Genomic DNA, 18,477 nt, shown 5'->3' on the forward strand with positions numbered 1-18,477 from the left:
AGCTCACCCCGTCGTGGGGATTCGAACCGCCGACCTTCTGATCAGAAAGTCCTAGGCTCTGTGGTTTAACCCACAGCGCCACCCGCGTCCCACCGTGCTGGCTAAAAGCAGGGTGTTTGCTGCCGCTGTCCATGCCTTGCGAAGTGGGCAAACTTCCAAGTACAGTTCTCTGGATTCACGTGTCCTGGTGGCGGACGGGCGCCTGGTTTAAAATGTTCCGTTTCGCCATGGGTCAGGCATACAAAATGCAGGCTGCCGGAGCGGGGAACGCTCCCCCCCCAAAAAAAATTAAAGCGATGGATCCTGTCTGTGCCCCCTTCCTCATCCCTCACGCCCCTTATTCACCAAGCCCCTTGGAAAAGGGAGAAAATAATATAAAAGCTAACAACAACAAGAAGCGTAACTCTGTTTTTTAAAAGAAAAGAAAAACGGCGAAGGTTTGTTTGTATGTGAGCAAGTTAAACCTTTCTTCTTCTTCTTCATTTCTTTTCAAAATGGTAAAAAAACAAAAACCGCAAGATGTAAAAGTAGCAATTATAATCATACGTCATCCCCGCCCGCCCAATCTTATCTCACACAGCCATTACACATAACGTTTCTACAGTGAAAAAATAGACTGTCTTTGAACATAATATGAACAAATAAGTAATTTGCTTTTTTTTTTGCTTTTTTCGTGTAAATTCGTTGACTGATATTCTCCTGTAATTTTTTTACATGTTTTTTTTTAAAAAGGAAAAAAAATACACTATTTTAAAAAGAGAGAGAGAGAGACTCAAAATAAAAAAAAATATGAATGCCACTTGCTAGAGATACATTAACATCTCTTTAAAGAGAGCCACTTGCAAGGTTCTCTCCAGCCGCCCCCCCCCCCCGTTTCCATAAGTCCTGGGTCCTGCAGATGGGAGATCTTGTTTTCCTCTGTTGATGGTCCCCTCAGCCTTGACAACAACAACAACAAAATCCTCCCCTTTTTTCAAAAGATCCATCCTGTTCCAGGGGCCTCTGAAAAAATTCACAATTTTTCTCTTTGGCATCCGGTGGAAGGGGCGGGGAAGGGCACAAAAGACACCCCCACAAAAAAAACACACATGGTTTTGCAACAGGAAAAGGAAGGGGGAAAAAGGTCAGCTTTTGATGCGCTAATGGAATCATGTGGCCTTTTTTTTAAATTTTTAAAAAGGTGTTTCATAACCTCCACCCGTGAGAGTAAAAGGCTACGAGGGAGCTGAAATGAAACCGAACAGATGTTGGGTTAATTTTGTGTGGGGAAGGGGGTCAAGTGAAAAAGGGTGTTTGTGGAGGAGGAAGGGAGTGTGTTTTCCTGACTGAGAGACATTTTGGGTCCCTGATTGCTCCTTATTGCAGTTTTTATTTCGACATAAAAAACCGTGGAATCATAAGGATGTGGAATGTTCTGAGTTTTCAAAAGGTGAGAGATACATGACCGTGTGTGTTTGAGGAATCTCACACCCAGTGCTTTTCTCTGAGAAAAAAAGGGGTGCTGGTACGGTGTACCCCTTGTGTACCCCCAGAAAAAGCACTGCGCACACCCCACCTTTCTGCAGGTTGGCAAAACATATATCCACCATTGAAATCAGAGGTTGCAATCCCCTCCAAAAAATAAAAAATAAAGGAGAATGCTGCTTGCTGGGTGAAAGATTGGCTCAGTTGGTGCTCAAGGCTGGCTGATTCTTGCTTTCTGTCCCAAACCCTCTTTCTTTCTCTCTCTCTCTCTGTTCCTGTCTGCAAAAAAACCAACAACCCTGCGAGTGGCTTCCTCTAAAACTCACCAACTAGATTAGTATGCAAACCGAACTCTTAAAACGCGAGTGTGTCAGGGGCCATGCTTGTCGTTCCTCGCCGGCCCCCGCCTAGTTCGTTCTTCCGTTTGGGCGCTTTCAAGGTGTGTGTGTGGGTGTGGGGGGCGCTCTCTCTCTCTCTCTCGGATGTTTGTTTGTTTCAAAAATCCCGCCGAAGCGCTTGGGGTCTGCTCCCCCACGCCGCAAACACCACATGAGGTAAGAATGACAAGTTCACCACTTTTAAAGAGAAAATGGGGAAGGGGGGACACACCCTCCGTCTGAAGCACCTCAGGGCAGGAGAGAGAGGGAGCTGGAGGCAGCCCCAGAGCTGCAGGGTTTGCTGGGGGGGGGGCACAGAACTGCTGGCCGCTTCACTAGCTGATTGTCCCCCCCACTGTAGCATCCAAAACCGGGGCAGGGGCTGAGTGGGCACAGACAGCAGCTCCCTTCGGAATTCAGTCTGCGATTTTCTTTTTCTTCTTTTTTTCCTAATAGAAAAAGGTCAACGTTCACCTCTCTGGCTCGAAAAGACCTTCCAGGACTGCAAGTGGTCAGAGTCCGTGCAACGGATGGCTTTGTTTTTTGTTTTTTTTCTGTTTCAGAGTTGGCGTTTTGTTTTGTTTTATGTTGCATAGTGATCAAAACTGCCCAGGTATTCCAGAGCCGCCTGGTAACAGAACTGATATTCATCCTGGAAGAAAATAAGGAAACGGCAGGTCATACCTCATGTTACGTCCGCTTCATGTTACGTTCTTTCGGGTTACGTCTTGCGGCGACCCGGAAGTACTGGAAAGGGTTACTTCCGGGGTTTCGCCACTCGCGCATACGCAGAAGCGCAAAATGACGTCATGCGCATGCGCAGAAGCGGTGAATCGCAACCCACGCGTGCGCAGATGTGCTGCTGCGGATTGCGCTCTTTTCATGTTGCGAACAGGATTCCGGAACGGATCCCGTTCGCAACCAGAGGTACCACTGTTTCTGTTTTTATTTTATTGATATACCTGTCGCCCTTCGTCTTAAGATCTCAGGGTGGATAAAAACACAAGGTGAAAGAACAAATAGATAGTTAAAACAAAAGCAACACAGCAATAACACCCCTCTTCCCACAAACACATTTAAAAACCTGTAGAATATGAATCAATCAGCCCAAGGCCTGGTTGAAGAAGGAACATTTTTGCCTGGCGCCTAAAGATATAATGAAAGCGCCAGACGAGCCTCCCTGGGGAGCGAAGAATGAATGAAGTCCAGGTTTTTATAATTATTGTTATGAATAACCAGCCTTCCCTTCCGCCAAAAAAGTGAAAAATAAGTACAGTGAATACTGATTATTGCTATGAATTTTTATTTCTGCCCATGCTGCAACGTGATGTTGCGCTAGAGCAACGCGGGGAAACTTATATTGATTAATTGCACTTAGAATGACAGCTGGAAGGGACCCCGAATCATTTTGCCCAATGTGGACTACAACTCCTATCATCCCTAGCTCTCAGGACCAGTGGTCAGGGATGATGGGAATTGTAGTCTAAACACAGTTGGAGACCGGAGTTTGAGAAACACTGCTCTCACCACTAACCCAGCCGCATCATCCCTTACTACTTTGGAGCAGGAAGAACAGCCGGCTGCGAAGGAGGCTGCCGGCTTTGGCCACTCTGCCGCACAGCCTTCCTTCCTGTTGCCACTGCACAGCTGCTGAAGGGTATCCCTGCCCAAACTCTGCTGCTCCAGAGGTGGCAGGAAGGCTGCCTCTCGCCCCCGCAGCCAGGCAGAGGAGTCTTGCTCCCTGAGCCGAGCCGGCAGGGAGGAAAACACACCCTTTCTCTTTGTTTACCTCCGTCTGCACCATGGCAGGCCTCTGCGTCCGAAGCATCTTCACTGTCTGGAAGATGTCCACCACGCCCTCGTAGCGCATTCTCTCCAGGACGATGCTGAGGGTGATGAAGACGCCGGTTCGGCCCACACCGGCACTGCAGAGGAGGAGAAAGGAAAACGTCATGGAATTGGAAGGGACCCCGTGCTTTGGACGCGACGCTCGGAAACCTCCCTGGGAAGAAATGGGAGTCTCTGTGTCCCCCCCAAAATCAGCTCCCTCCTGACCCCCCATCTTTTAAAGCAGGCACGTCCGACTTTGAGTAGGGTGTGATCTACAATCCAGTATCAAAAACTGGCAGTGATCTACCAGCATCCGAAGTCATTCAAGTTGAATGAATGAATGGATGGTTCTTTATTTCACAGATACAGTAGTTACCGTATTTTTCGCTCTATAAGACGCACCAGACCACGAGACGCACCTAGTTTTTGGAGGAGGAAAACAAGAAAAAAAATATTCTGAATCTCAGAAGCCAGAACAACAAGAGGGATCGCTGCGCAGTGAAAGCAGCAATCCCTCTTGCTGTTCTGGCTTCTGGGATAGCTGCGCAGCCTGCATTCGCTCCGTAAGATGCACACACATTTCCCCTTACTTTTTAGGAGGGAAAAAGTGAGTCTTATAGAGCAAAAAATACAGTATATTTGGATGTCATCATGACAGATCCAAACAGTTGTTAGATGGAGAAGTACGATACGATAATCTTTATTGTCACTGTCCTGTACAGAACAATGAAACTGAAAATCTACATCAGACATTCAAAAACCAACAAGCGCCAGCAAGGAAGTTGGGGGGAAATGCTGTCTGATTTGTTTAGTCTCTTTCCCCTCCTTCCCTCTGTGGTTTCTGGCGAAACATCTGCTGCGCACCAGAAAAAAGCAAACAAGCAAGTCTTGTTTAAGGCTGCTTATTTCCTTACATGCAGATCTGCCCGTTTGGATATCTGAACCTTTTGGTGTGTAGAGTTAGGCTTGGGCATGCGACACAGACTCGTGTTTGGATAAGTGAATCTTCGCATAACCAACCTTTGGATAGCAGGAGCTGTGTGTATATTTAAAACAAACAAACGCGAATCCTAACAATGCCAAAAAAGGAAAAAGCTATCACCACTGTTGCCTGTGCAAAAATATAAAACCAAAAACCGGCTTGCAAGAGGCGAAACTGACAAGCTGGTGAATTTCTGCAGCACATGTCTCTCTCCGCACCCGAGACGACTGACACAGACTTCTCTCTCAGGACCAAGTCGGCGCTTGAGAGTGAATAGCTTGTCAACTTTGCCGTCCTCCTAGTCGCTTGGCTGGTCTCGCTCGCTTCCTTGAGGTGCAGCTCAAGAGGCAGGCGGGAGAACGGGGAGGGGGGGGGATGGAGAGGGAGGAAGGTGCTGGCTCACACAGACAATATATATTCCGCACAACGACTTAGCAACTGCGATGCTAAGTCTGAAAGCCAGCAAGCCAAGGGGCTTGGATGGGGAGCCTTTAATCTCTCCAGTGGTGCGATTAATCAACTAAGGCTTTAATCGCAGATTAACAACAAGCCACTGCCCAGGGGATTTGGTGCTCTTGAAGGAGTTTGGCGGGGTGGGGAGCAAAATAATAATTCAGAGGAGGACTGGTGCTTCCGTGGGCATAAATTGGACAGGGCGGGCGGGGGGGGGGGAGAGAAAGGGGTCTCTGTTTGCCACACTTAGGGAGAGCTACTCCTTTGTTTGGCCATTGCATGTTTTGAGGCACCAATCCCACCCTGGAGTCCGTAATAAAGCCAGCAGCATCCGGCCGTTAAGGCAGAGTAGATGGGAAAGTTGTGGCCATCAGTCGCTGCTGTTTAGGAGCCTCTTGGGGGCATCAGTTGAATCACTGCAATGCACCCTATGTGGGGCTGGTCTGGAGCCTGCAGCCAGTGCAGAATGTGGTGGTTAGACTGCTTCTGGGGGAAAATTACCGGCAGTGTATAACACCCTGATTGCGGGATCTGCACCGGCTACCGATTTGCTCCCGGCCCAAGTTTAGGTGTTCGTCCTGAAAGCAGAGGCCTACACAACTCAGCATGGCAACCTTTTTATCTAGACAAATCTTAGAAAGCTTGCATGAGTTTTACTCTAGCCTACTGTGGCTTTTAGGGATGCTGGTGGCGCTGTGGGTTAAACCAAAGAGCCTAGGACTTGCCAATCAGAAGGTCGGTGGTTCGAATCCCCGCAACAACAGGGTGAGCTCCCGTTGCTCGGTCCCTGCTCCTGCCAACCTAGCAGTTCGAAAGCACGTCAAAGTGCAAGTAGATAAATAGGTACCGCTCCGGCGGGAAGGTAAACGGCGTTTCCGTGCACTGCTCTGGTTCACCAAAAGCGGCTTAGTCATGCTGGCCACATGACCCGGAAGCTGTACGCCGGCTCCCTCGGCCAGTAAAGCGAGATGAGCGCTGCAACCCCAGAGTCGGTCAAGACTGGACCTAATGGTCAGGGGTCCCTTTACCTTTACATTACTGTGGCTTTTACTTTCTAAATCACGGCTGCAATTTTTAAAGTGACCGTTTTATTGTTTTATCTTTTTTGTTTCTGCAAACTGGTTTGAGGGTCATCGTCCCCTAAAATATGTTAAGGATTTCGCCTGGTTGTAAATGTTTTTAATTATCTTGTGTGTGAATTACCACAGTGAATTATCTTGTGTGTGAATTACCACAGTGCTTAGAAGGCAATTAACAAATTGATGATATTATTATTATTATTATTTAAAGGTAAAGGACCCCTGGACGGTTCAAGCCAGTCAAAGGCGACTATGGGGTTGTGTCGCTCATCTCGATTTCAGGCTGAGGGAGCCAGCATTTGTCTGCAGAAAGCTTTCCGGGTCATGTGGCCAGCAGCACTGAACCGCTTCTGGCGCAACAGGACACTGTGACGGAAACCAGAGCACATGGAAACGCAGTTTACCTTCCTGCTGGAGCGGTACCTATTTATCTACTTGCACTTTGACATCCTTTCGAACTGCTAGGTTGGCAGGAGCAGGGACTGAGAAACGGGAGCTCACTCCGTCGTGGGGATTCAAACCGCCGACCTTCCGATCGGCAAGCCCAAGAGACTAGGCCAAAATTGTGGAAACCTTTTTGGAAAAAGTGTATTTCAGGGTTTGATGGCTCATAACACCACCTTTTTTTTGGAGTATCAACATAAAAGTATATATCAATGGAAAGATAATTTTTTTTAAAAAAAAAATCTTAATAAATGATAAAGAAAAGTGAAATAAAATAAACAAATACAAAATTAAACTAAAGAAAATACATGTACACCCTACACTGCAAATACAAACCCTACGTACCCCCGTGACTTCCCTCCACCACGACTCGACTTCCTTCAAATTCAAATTCAAATACTATCATTGCATTCTTTGGATAACACGTCTCTTATAGCCATTTCTAATTATTGTTCTCGCTTGTACTTTACATACTTAATCCATGCATATCAACATATTCTTTTTAGAGCAGTGTTTTCCTATATACTCCTCAAAACATCTGAGGTTTGATGGCTCATAACTCTACTTTCTTCGGGGGGGGGATGTGACACCATAAAAGTATTTATCAATGGAAAGATGATTTAATGAAGAATGTAACGCAACAAAGTTTGTTCAATTATCTGTGTTCTATCAAAAGTTATAGCCAAATGACCAGAAAAAAGGAAGCGCAACTTGCTTAGGTTGATATGCAGTTTTTGTTCATTTGAATGCAGCCAGTGAGCGTGGGTGTTTAGAGAGCCAATCAGGTGTTATGTGCCATCAAACCTCGGAAATGCACTTTCCCCAAAAGGTTCCACAATTTTGGCCACTAGTGTATGTGCTGTGGTAAGGAGGACTTTATCTGTCCTGAATCTTTCAATATTCAATTGAGAGGGGATTGTTATATATGACTATCAGACTCTGAAAACTGCACCAAGCCCCATCCGTTTTGCTGAATGCATTAAACTAATTAGTTCAAACTGGATTTTGAATAAACATGCAATTAATTGTTATGGTTTGGGAGTTCACTGTGCTATTACTTTCCTCTGCGGCTTCCCTGCAAACTGCTATTCCAAATAATGCCTTTCATGGGGTAGCGAGGGGGGGCATTGGGATGAGTCTGCGGGACCTAGTGGGTGGTGGCCCCCCAAAAAGTTCAGAAACCACTTGCCACCATTAGAAGCTGGCCTTGAATAACCGCCACCACCATCAAATTAAGAGAAAGAGAGGATACATAATAAAAAGTCTGCATTTTGGGGCTAAGTCCTGTGCTAATGCCAAGGTTTTAGGGAGGCGGGAAACTCCAGCTTCCCATCCAATCAGGAGACAGCCCATCCACAGAGGCTTAAGCTTAGCATCAAAGGATGGCTGAGCAGCCCTCTTTCCATTCCAAGGTGCAAATTAAGCAGGAGGAGAATTTGCAAACGGTGGCTTTGAGCTGAATTATTTCCTTTCGCAGAGATTGCTCCTGGCTCCTCAATTGCTGCCTGCGAAGGGGCTTACCTGCAGTGGACAGAGATGGGCCCGTCTTGGCCAAACTGCTCCTTCGTTTTATGCACCTGCCCGATGAAATCAATGAAGCCTTCGCCGGATTTTGGCACACCTTGCTCTGGCCAGTCCGTGAACTGGAACTGGCGCACGGTCCGCGACTGGCCATCCTGGGGACGGAGAACGGGGAGAGGGAAGACAAAACACAACACCTCTCTGTTAGGCTGGGGGGAAATGCAAGGGAATGAAATTGAGTTTGAATCCTGTAAGCAGGAAAGCGAGATTTTTGAGAGCTGAGCGATGGCTGTAGACTTGAGCAAATTTGATTTGGGTTCTTTCAAACCCCCAGCTGGCTGGCGTTTCCTCCGCAGCCAAGCTGGCCCTGCCTGTGAAGGATGAATAAAAGATTTTAATTTAACTGTATTGCTTTTTCCTCCCACTCTCCCTCCTTCTCAGGGGCAAGGGGCAGTCTACAAGGCTCCTTCTCTTCCACTTGGCTCAGATTTTTGGCCCTCCCTTAAAAAGTCCGCATGAAAATCCACCAGCCTCCTAACATAAACACATGCACATTTTTTGAGATGCGATTTCCCCTAATGCAATAAAGTTTTGACTGTTATATGCATTTTCATGCACACTTGACATCAGGGCGTTGTTGTTTTTTTGTTTTGTTTTGCATTTTTGCACACGAAGAAATGCATGGCAACATTTAAAGGCAAAGGGACCCCTGACCATTAGGTCCAGTCGTGGCCGACTCTGGGGTTGCGGTGCTCATCTTGCTTTATTGGCCGAGGGAGCCGGCGTACAGCTTCCGGGTCATGTGGCCAGCATGACTAAGCCGCTTCTGGCGTAACCAGAGCAGCGCACGGAAACGGCGTTTACCTTCCCGCCAGAGTGGTACCTATTTATCTACTTGCACTTTGATGTGCTTTCGAACTGCTAGGTTGACAGGAGCAGGGACCGAGCAGTGGGAGCTCACCCCGTCGCGGGGATTCAAACCACCGACCTTCTGATCAGCAAGTCCTAGGCTCTGTGGTTTAACCCTCCCACTTCCCTTGGAGAAGTGCAAATTTCAAATCATTTGTTAGGCCCACACATCATTTTGAAAAGTGTGACCTGGGTAAATTCACATTTAAATGTGAAGCGAATTGAGTTCTCTCCATCTCTTTATGTACGCCAGCCATCCTAAGCTCCTTTTCGTAGCAAGGGCAGGTTGCACTGTATGTTTCTCTGTGCGCTTAAACAGCCACACACACGAACAACAGGAAACCGTTTCCAATCAGACACTTTCTGTACAACTGGCGACGGTGTGTGCGCGCATCCCAAAACGTAATAATCTTTTGAAATGAGTTCAAAGAAATTACACAGTGGGGAACAGGCGGCTGCTAGGAGGAATCGCAGCAGTGGCTCCATCGCCAGAGCTCACGCAGTACGAATTGTGGGGGGCCTTGCATCGTGGCAGAGAAAAATTGCGATAAGCAGACAGGAAGAAAAACAACATCATCAGAACAGCCAGCGAGGGAGCGAGAGAGAGAGGTTAGCAAGAGAGCTGCATTGTTTCAAGAGAAAACTATGTGCCATTTCTCTCTGGCTCCAGCGTGACAAAGTTGAGGGAGGACCAAATCTCAGGAGTTAAGAACATGTGCTGGGCATGCAGAAGTCTCAGTTTAATCCTCAGCATCTCTAGGCAGGGCTGGGAGAAACACCTGAGTCCCAAACGTTTGGCAAACTCCTGCCCAGAAACCTATGTGGATCCAGAATTGGGACTCAGCTGCAGATAAAATACTTCAAGTGTGTTTTAAGTGCAATATACAACGTGTGACACTAGATGGCGATGATGAGCCTTATGGAAAATTCAATGTACAGTAGTACCTTGGAAGTCGAACAGAATCCGTTCAGGAAGTCCATTCGGCTTCCAAAACGTTCGGAAACCAAAGCGCAGCTTCTGATTGGCTGCAGGAAGCTCCTGCAGCCAATCAGAAGAACGTTTTTTAAATATGTGTGTAGATCCAACCTTGGCCTCCACAGTCACTTACGGACTCACTGCTAAGACCTAAGCTCAACATCAAAAAAACTAAGATCATAGCCACTGGTCCCATCACCTCCTGGCAAATAGAAGGGGGAGAAATGGAGGCAGTGAGAGATTTCACTTTCTTGGGCTCCATGATCACTGCAGATGGTGACAGCAGTCACAAAATTAAAAGACGCCTGCTTCTTGGGAGAAAAGCAATGACAAACCTAGGCAGCACCTTAAAAAGTAGAGACATCACCTTGCCAACAAAGGTCCGTATAGTTAAAGCTATGGTTTTCCCAGTAGTGATGTATGGAAGTGAGAGCTGGACCATAAAGAAGGTTGATCGCCAAAGAATGGGTGCTTTTGAATTCTGGTGCTGGAGGAGACTCTTGAGAGTCCCATGGACTACAAGAAGAGCAAAACTCTCCATTGTGAAGGAAATCAGCACTGAGTGCTCACTGGAAGGACAGATCCTGAAGCTGAGGCTCCAGTACTTTGGCCACCTCATGAGAAGAGAAGACTCTCTGGAAAAGACCCTGATGTTGGGAAAGATGGAGGGCACAAGGAGAAGGAGACGACGGAGGACGAGATGGTGGGACAGTGTTCTTGAAGCCACCAGCATGAGTTTGACCCAACTGCGGGAGGCAGTGGAAGACAGGAGGGCCTGGCATGCTCTGGTCCAGGGGGTCAGGAAGAGGCGGACACGACTAAGCGACTAAATAACAACAACAAAGTTTAGGCTAAGTCTGCTGCAACTGGATTTCTTATGGACAGGGCCAATCCTGAATGTATTGGATTTGTGGCCATTATGCTCATTTGCCTTTAGTAAATTGCATGAAATGCAATTGCCTCTGGTCTATTTTGGGGGGAATCCTGCAACGTGTTTTAAGTTTTTACTCTGCTGACTATACGCTGGAATCAATAATGAGTAGAATTTGGTGACAACATGGCCCCAAACTGACCAATGGCCTTCCTTGGCGTGCTGAGCACCAACAACGCAGAGTGTGGACTCACCCTGGCATCGGTGACCTTGAACTCCCGGAGGATGTATTGAGGCATGTTGTATTCCGCCATGGGGTCGACCACAAAGTACTGGTAGCGGGCGGACCTCTCTGCTGGCCAATATTGGTGGCATTTTTCCTGTTGGCCCAAAGAGAAGAAATCACACCCTATTTGTAGCTCAGCTTCTGCCATATGCTAGAGACAGACCCCTTCACCCTGGCCTTTTGTGGACACTCGAGAGCAGCCATTTAGCGGCAAACTCAGGTGTGCACGGTCCTTTCACAACAGCCATCGAGCCATGCCCCCTGGGTTACACCCCTCTTAAGATCACACAGCCTTCTAAGCTTATACATAATCTTATATAATCACCGTATTTTTCGCTCTATAAGACGCACCAGACCATAAGACACACCTCGTTTTTGGAGGAGGAAAACAAGAAAAAAAAATATTCTGAATCCCAGAAGCCAGAACAGCAAGAGGGATCGCTGCGCAGCGAAAGCAGCGATCCCTCTTGCGGTTCTGGCTTCTGGGATAGCTGCGCAGCCTGCATTCGCTCCATAAGACGCACACACATTTCCCCTTACTTTTTAGGAGGGAAAAAGTGAGTCTTATAGAGCAAAAAATACAGTACTAAATAACAACAATTAGCATTGCGACGATCAGGGGATATCTGCCTTTCAGCTTGATCTATTTCCTCTGCACGGTTGATCCTAATTTTAAAGAGTGCTTTCCTTGGTGTTCCAGCGTACGTAACAAAACTTTGCATGCCCTTCTCTTGAAACGGAAGGAACCTTGTATTTTCAGCATTCCTAAATGGCTTAGGAACTTCAGAGAACAACTCCTTGCTGTTCTCAAGAATGACCCAAGGACCCCGTCCTTGGCGGCCGACTCCCCTCCTTTCCCTCAGTACAAAGGGCGAGAAGGCCCCCAGACACCCCTTTCTTGCTGATTCGGCAGCTGTAGGATGCTGGAGACGGCGACCCCCTGCTACACAAACGACAAAGGGTCTGGAACCCCAGAGCTCTGCCCCTTTTAGGACGCACACCCTAGCTGTGATCACAATTTGTTTCGACTGCTCTATTTTATATGTTGCTGCAAGGCACCCCCTGGACCTCCCGGCAAAGGCTGTAGCAGCGATCACAACAATTTAATAGCACAGCTACGAAGGAAGGCCCACCTGGCTTCCGCAATCTATCCTGCTTGACCTAAAAATACAAATCCCGATTTGCATTCCCCACGGAAGCTCCGGGAGCTAAACATAGTGCAATTAGGAAAAACAGGCTGGTTCTGCTTAGGGAGATGCCAAGCTGTAATGGAGGGCAGAGAGTTGCTCCTGTGTTGCTTTGGGAAAACAAGGTCACTGACCTGGCTCTTAAGACCCAGAAATGTTTCGGCAGTAATTCCCTGCCTGCTCCTTCCCTCCACCTCTTCCGGGACTTCTATCTGATGGTGAACATCGCCAGTGTCCCTTTCCTCTGTTTCTGCTTGCCCCCTTTCCCACGATTCTTATGGGAAAGAACTGCGCAGTGGCAGGCGAGAATTCTACCACTGAACCACCAATGCAATAGCTTATCTTAAAGTTTTCAGTGCCTATACACCTATCACATTTATAAATTGTAAATTTATAGTTGTAAAGGTAAAGGTCCAGTCATGGACGACTCTGGGGTTGCGGCGCTCATCTCGCTTCATTGGCCGAGGGAGCCGGCGTACAGCTTCCAGGTTATGTGGCCAGCATGACTAAGCCACTTCTGGCGAACCAGAGCAGCACATGGAAACACCGTTTACCTTCCCACCGGAGTGGTACCTATTTATCTACTTGCACTTTGACGTGCTTTCGAACTGCTAGGTGGGCAGGAGCAGGGACCGAGCAACGGGAGCTCACCCCGTCGCGGGGATTTGAACCGCCGACCTTCTGATTGGCAAGTCCTAGGCTCTGTGGTTTAACCCACAGCGCCACCCGCATCCCAATTTATTGTTGTACATTGTTTTAAATGTTTGTTTTCCTTCTGGGATTGTACCCCCAAGTGTGTTTTATAACCTGGTCTCCCACCATAATAAATTATCTATCTATCTATCATCTATCATCTATCTATCTATCTATCATCTATCTATCTATCATCTATCTATCTCTATCTATCTATCTATCTATCTATCTATCTATCTATCTATCTATCTATCTATCTATCTATCATCTATCTCTATCTATCTATCTATCTATCTATCTATCTATCTATCTATCTATCTATCATCTATCTATCTATCTATCTATCTATCTATCTATCTATCTATCATCTATCTCTATCTATCTATCTATCTATCTATCTATCTATCTATCTATCTATCTATCTATCATCTATCTATCATCTATCTATCTATCTATCTATCATCTATCTATCTATCTATCTATCATCTATCTATCTATCTATCTCAATCATCTATCTAACTGCACCGTGCTTTAAATGTCCAGTGCAGACAGGAGCTTCAAGCTACGGACTCCAGGGCATGACCGGGGGAGATTCTCTCATCTCCTTGCCGCCACCACCATCTTACCCGCCCCATCTCTCGTAGTTTGGTCAGCATCACGACAATGGTGGAATTGTTCTCCCACAGCATCCGCCAGAAGTCCTCTGTGGTCTCCGCCAGCGGACCTTGCGTGGCGATGTACGCTCTCTGTTGCCTGCCAGGGAGAGAGAACACCAACCATCATTAAAAACACACGTTGGCTTCTGCATACAGGACTTTTTATCGCATGTGGCGGTCTTGTAAGTAAGGTTAAAGCTTGCTGGGAAACGATATACAATGAATTGAAAAGGATGTTCAAAATAAATTTTATTTAAAAGACAACAACAACAACCCCAGAATATAAATGAATAATAATATAAATAAATTTTTATTTATACCCCGCCCTTCCTGGTTAAGAAAAGAGGGCTCAGGGCGGCTAACAACAAATTTAAAACACTTAATTGTGATACAACAAAAAAACAGCATAAAATACAGTATAAAAGCGTGAATAACAATAAATTCAAAGTTCTAAAATAAATTTAGGGGGAAATCAATCCAATAAACATTAGATGATCACGAGGGCTAGCTGGCTAAATTAGTCCTATTTGGGCCAGCGAGGAGACCAGGGGAGAATTAGCTGTGGGATTCCAGAGTGGGTAATCTTCATAAAAAGGGGAGGGGGAGGGAAGGAAGGGGAATAAAAAATCAGGCTAAATTCAAATTGAAAGCCAGGTGGAATAGCTCTGTCTTACAGGCCCTGCGGAAGGAGGTTAAATCCTGAAGGGCCCTGGTCTCATGGGACAGAGCATTCCACCAGGTCGGAGCCATCACTGAGAAGGCCCTGGCGGAGGATAATCTGACTTCCTTAGGGCCCGGGATCTCTAAACTATGATTATTCATGGACCTTAAGGTCCTCTATGGGGCAGACCAGCTTTTCTTTTGGGAATTATAGGGACAGAACTACCTAAATTGCATAGAAATTTATTCCTGTATGCTACTACAGCAGCAAGAATGCTACTTGCCCCAAAATGGAAAGAAGCAGAAGTCCCAGCAAAGGAAGAACGGATACAAAAACTTGTGGAATATGCAGAAATGGCGGAACTGACCGGAAGAATAAGAAATCAAGGTAACAAACATTTTTATAAAAGAATGAAAACGGTTTATTGAATATTGACAGATAAAATGGTAAACAGATAAAAACACTAGCAGGGTTATTGTAATAACCTGCAGTTTCACAAGAGTATATATTTACAGTAGATAATTAAATGAGAAAGTTAAATGAATTTGGATATGCAGAAGATATTAAAGATAATAAATTTAAGGAACTGCAGAAAGAGGGGGGGAGAGGAAGTCAAATTTTGAAATGTTAAATTGATTGCAAAACTAATGAAATGTATAAACTTGAAAAGTATAAATAAAAACTTTTTTTTTTTAAAAAAGAAAGACCTACATGGCTTAGGTCCTAGCTATCTGAGGGGCCGTATTCCCTCATATGAACCTGCCTGGGTTTTGAGATCTTCAGGAGAGGCCCATCTCACAGTCCCGCCAACCTCACAGGCCTGCCTGGTGGGGATGTGGGAGAGGGCCTTCTCGGTGGTGGCTCCTCCCAGGCAACTTTGGAACTCCCTCCCTCTGGCTTCCCTCCTTGCTGTCCTTCCACCAGCAGGTGAATACTTTCTTTTTCCAAGAGACTTTGGGGGAACTGACTGCTTTTAAGGAAAGGGCTGGTTCTGTGTTGTTTTTTATTGTGATTGTCTGTATGTCTATAATATACATGTCACATGCCATAAAGGGACCCCTGACCATTAGGTCCAGTCGTGGCCGATTCTGGGGTTGCGGCGCTCATCTCGCTTTACTGGCTGAGGGAGCCGGGGTACAGCTTCCGGGTCATGTGGCCAGCATGACTAAGCCGCTTCTGGCGAACCAGAGCAGCGCACGGAAACGCCGTTTACCTTCCCACCGGAGCGGTACCTCTTTATCTACTTGCACTTTGACGTGCTTTCGAACTGCTAGGTTGGCAGGAGCAGGGACCGAGCAACGGGAGCTCACCCCGCCGCGGGGATTCGAACTGCTGACCTTCTGATCGGCAAGTCCTAGGCTCTGTGGTTTAACCCACAGCGCCACCTGTGTCCTTTTGTCACATGCCATAGGTATATGATAATCACACAATGATGCGTCGCTAGGGGTAGAGCAAGCCTCCTGCATTGTATTCTGTCCCCTTAGCTATTTCTGAAGGAAGAAGGGGGGGAGGCCCATTAACCCTGTGTTGGAAAACGAGGAGGGTGGGCCAAGTCGCCCCTCCGGCTGGATCCAGCAAGGCTCTTTGCAGGCTCTGCAGCCCAGGAGATGCCCGAGTCTTACCTGTACCCATCGATGAAGCTGGAGTTGATGTAGTCGGACCCCTCGACCCCTCGGATAGGCTGCAGGCAGACCCGCGTGGTCTCGTATGGCATGATATTGACAAGGCGGTTCTTGAACTTGTTGCATGGGAGGTTGGCGCTGATGAATCGGGAGGTGTGGGCTTTGGAGTTGGCGAGTCTCTGGCGGGGCGAGAGAAAGAGAAGGAAAAGCGTTAACCACCCAGGAATGACATTGTGCCAGCAAATACCGTATTTTTTGCTCTATAAGACTCACTTTTTCCCTCCTAAAAAGTAAGGGGAAATGTGTGTGCGTCTTATGGAGTGAATGCAGGCTGCGCAGCTATCCCAGAAGCCAGAACAGCAAGAGGGATTTCTGCTTTCACTGTGCAGCGATCCCTCTTGCTGTTCTGGCTTCTGAGATTCAGAATATTTTTTTTCTTGTTTTCCTCCTCCAAAAACTAGGTGCGTCTTGTGGTCTGGTGCGTCTTATAGAGCGAAAAATACTGTATTTGTTGGAGGTAATGGCGATATGTACAGTGGTACCTCGGGTTAAATACTTAATTCATTCCGGAGGTCCGTACTTAACCTCTAACTGTTCTTAACCTGAAGCACCACTTTAGCTAATGGGGCCTCCTGCTGCCGCTGCACCGCCGGAGCACGATTTCTGTTCTCATCCTGAAGCAAAGTTCTTAACCTGAAGCACTATTTCTGGGTGTAGCGGAGTCTGTAACATGAAGCATATGTAACCTGAAGCGTATGTAACCCGAGGTGCCACTGTATCACAATGTGGTGGACATTCTAGGAAGATCAAGGTGTTCTTGGGTTTAATTTACGAGAAGTTAAAAAAAAATAAATGTTTGGAATAACCTTTCTAAAAAGACTAGAGGCATTTCTGTTAAGCATCGTTGATAGGGACATCCCGAAGGCCTTTAGGGAGGTATTCTTATATGCAACGGATGCAGCTCGGACTTTGGTGGCAAAGGGGTGGAAGGAACAAGAAGCCCCGACAATAGCGGACTGGCAATATAGGCTACAAGAATTTGCTGAGATGGCACAGTTGACAAATAGCCTGAGAGGCAATTCAAAACAAAAAGTTACGGGAAAATGGGATAGATATAAAACGTATGTTCAAAAATACAGTAAAGGTTCGTTATCTATGCTAGCATTTGAATGATGCTGGAGAGAGACTGAGTTGAGAAATAAGAACAAGAGCACATATTGTTATAGGAATGTACTAGATAAATTGTAAAAGAAAGATACAATAATATGAGTACGTTCATTTGTAAAAAAAGGAATATACAATGGGATAGACAGGAAGTCCAATGTGTTGGTACGTATATGATTTTTTTGGGGAAAAACCTTTTGTCTTTGTTTTTTTCCTCTTTGTTTTATTTTTCTTTCTTTTTAGGTATATAAAGTGTGTATATAATCTCGGTGTATATAATCTCGTTAGAAAATATATTATAATGAGCTCTCTAATGTAATATGACAATGTTTACCAATGTAATATAAGAATGTTAAAAAATAAATAAAACCGCAAAAAAAGAAAAGAAGGAACGACATTGTGCCAGCTGTGGCCTAGTAAGCAGTGCCAAGGCTCCAGGGGCTACCTCAGGACAGAAAAAGAAAAGCCCTTCTTCACACAGTGCAAAGTTAGACAGTGGAACTCCCTTCCACTGGAGACAGAGTCGGCTGTCAACTGAGATGGCTTTAAACCAGGACCGGACAAACTCACGAAGGGCAGGCCTATCCATGGCTTTGCTCTGCGCCTCCACAGCTGGAGGCAGCGATGTTTCTGAATGCCAGCTGCTGGAAACCACAGGAGGGGGAGACGGATCTTGTGTTCGAATCCTGCTTGAGGGGTTTGCATCATTGGGGCATCTGGTTGGCCTCTGTGAGTTACAGCCAAGTTACAGGGAACCAGGCAGAGGGCCTTCTCGGTGGTGGCACCCTCCCATCAGATGTCAAAGAGATAAACAACTCCCTGACATTTAGAAGACATCTGAAGGCTGCCCTGTTTAGGGAAGTTTTTAATGTGTGACATTTTAATGTATTTTTAATCTCTGTTGGAAGCCGCCCAGAGTGGCTGGGGAAACTCAGCTAGATGGGTGGGGTCCAAATAAAAAAATATTATTATTATTATTTGGTAGCCTTACGCATGGAGCCTCGGGTAAGCCGCAGATATGATGCAGAGTGGAAAACAAGAGGTGCAGGGGTGGGGCTCAGAATTTGGACATTGCTGCTGAAATTTGAGACCCCAGCGCCCACCACTGTCAGCGGGCGCTTGACCCTTCTTGAAATGGGAGCCTGTTGCCCACGCCCCGTCCAGACTGGACAACCCCAAACTCTTAACAATACTTGTTTTTCCCCTGCTCCCACACTTTCTATGTCCCTGTCAACACCTTAAGAATCGTAGGGCTGGAAAAGAATTGCAGGGCTCCAGGAATCTCTGCTCAAGCATCCCTAA

At 46.5% G+C, this 18,477-nt stretch overlaps 1 protein-coding gene across 14 annotated transcripts in view; it reads right to left on the reverse strand.

Moving 5' to 3' along the window:
• Positions 1-1,169: 1,169 nt before the first annotated feature.
• The window catches only part of PTPRS (protein tyrosine phosphatase receptor type S), a 308,002-nt gene continuing 290,694 nt past the window's right edge, over positions 1,170-18,477 (reverse strand). For all 14 annotated transcript variants that reach the window (XM_083594329.1, XM_083594333.1, XM_083594331.1 and 11 more), the window contains 6 exons: positions 16,012-16,190; positions 13,699-13,825; positions 11,161-11,286; positions 8,151-8,305; positions 3,631-3,766; positions 1,170-2,493 (listed from right to left, as the gene is read on the reverse strand). In XM_083594329.1, coding sequence (XP_083450455.1) covers positions 2,425-2,493; positions 3,631-3,766; positions 8,151-8,305; positions 11,161-11,286; positions 13,699-13,825; positions 16,012-16,190 — 792 coding nt within the window. In that variant the 3' untranslated portion in view covers positions 1,170-2,424. The remainder of the gene's footprint in view (positions 2,494-3,630; positions 3,767-8,150; positions 8,306-11,160; positions 11,287-13,698; positions 13,826-16,011; positions 16,191-18,477) is intronic.

This window comes from Podarcis filfolensis, assembly GCF_964270895.1.
Source record: "Podarcis filfolensis genome assembly, chromosome: 18".
Lineage (NCBI taxonomy): Eukaryota > Metazoa > Chordata > Lepidosauria > Squamata > Lacertidae > Podarcis > Podarcis filfolensis.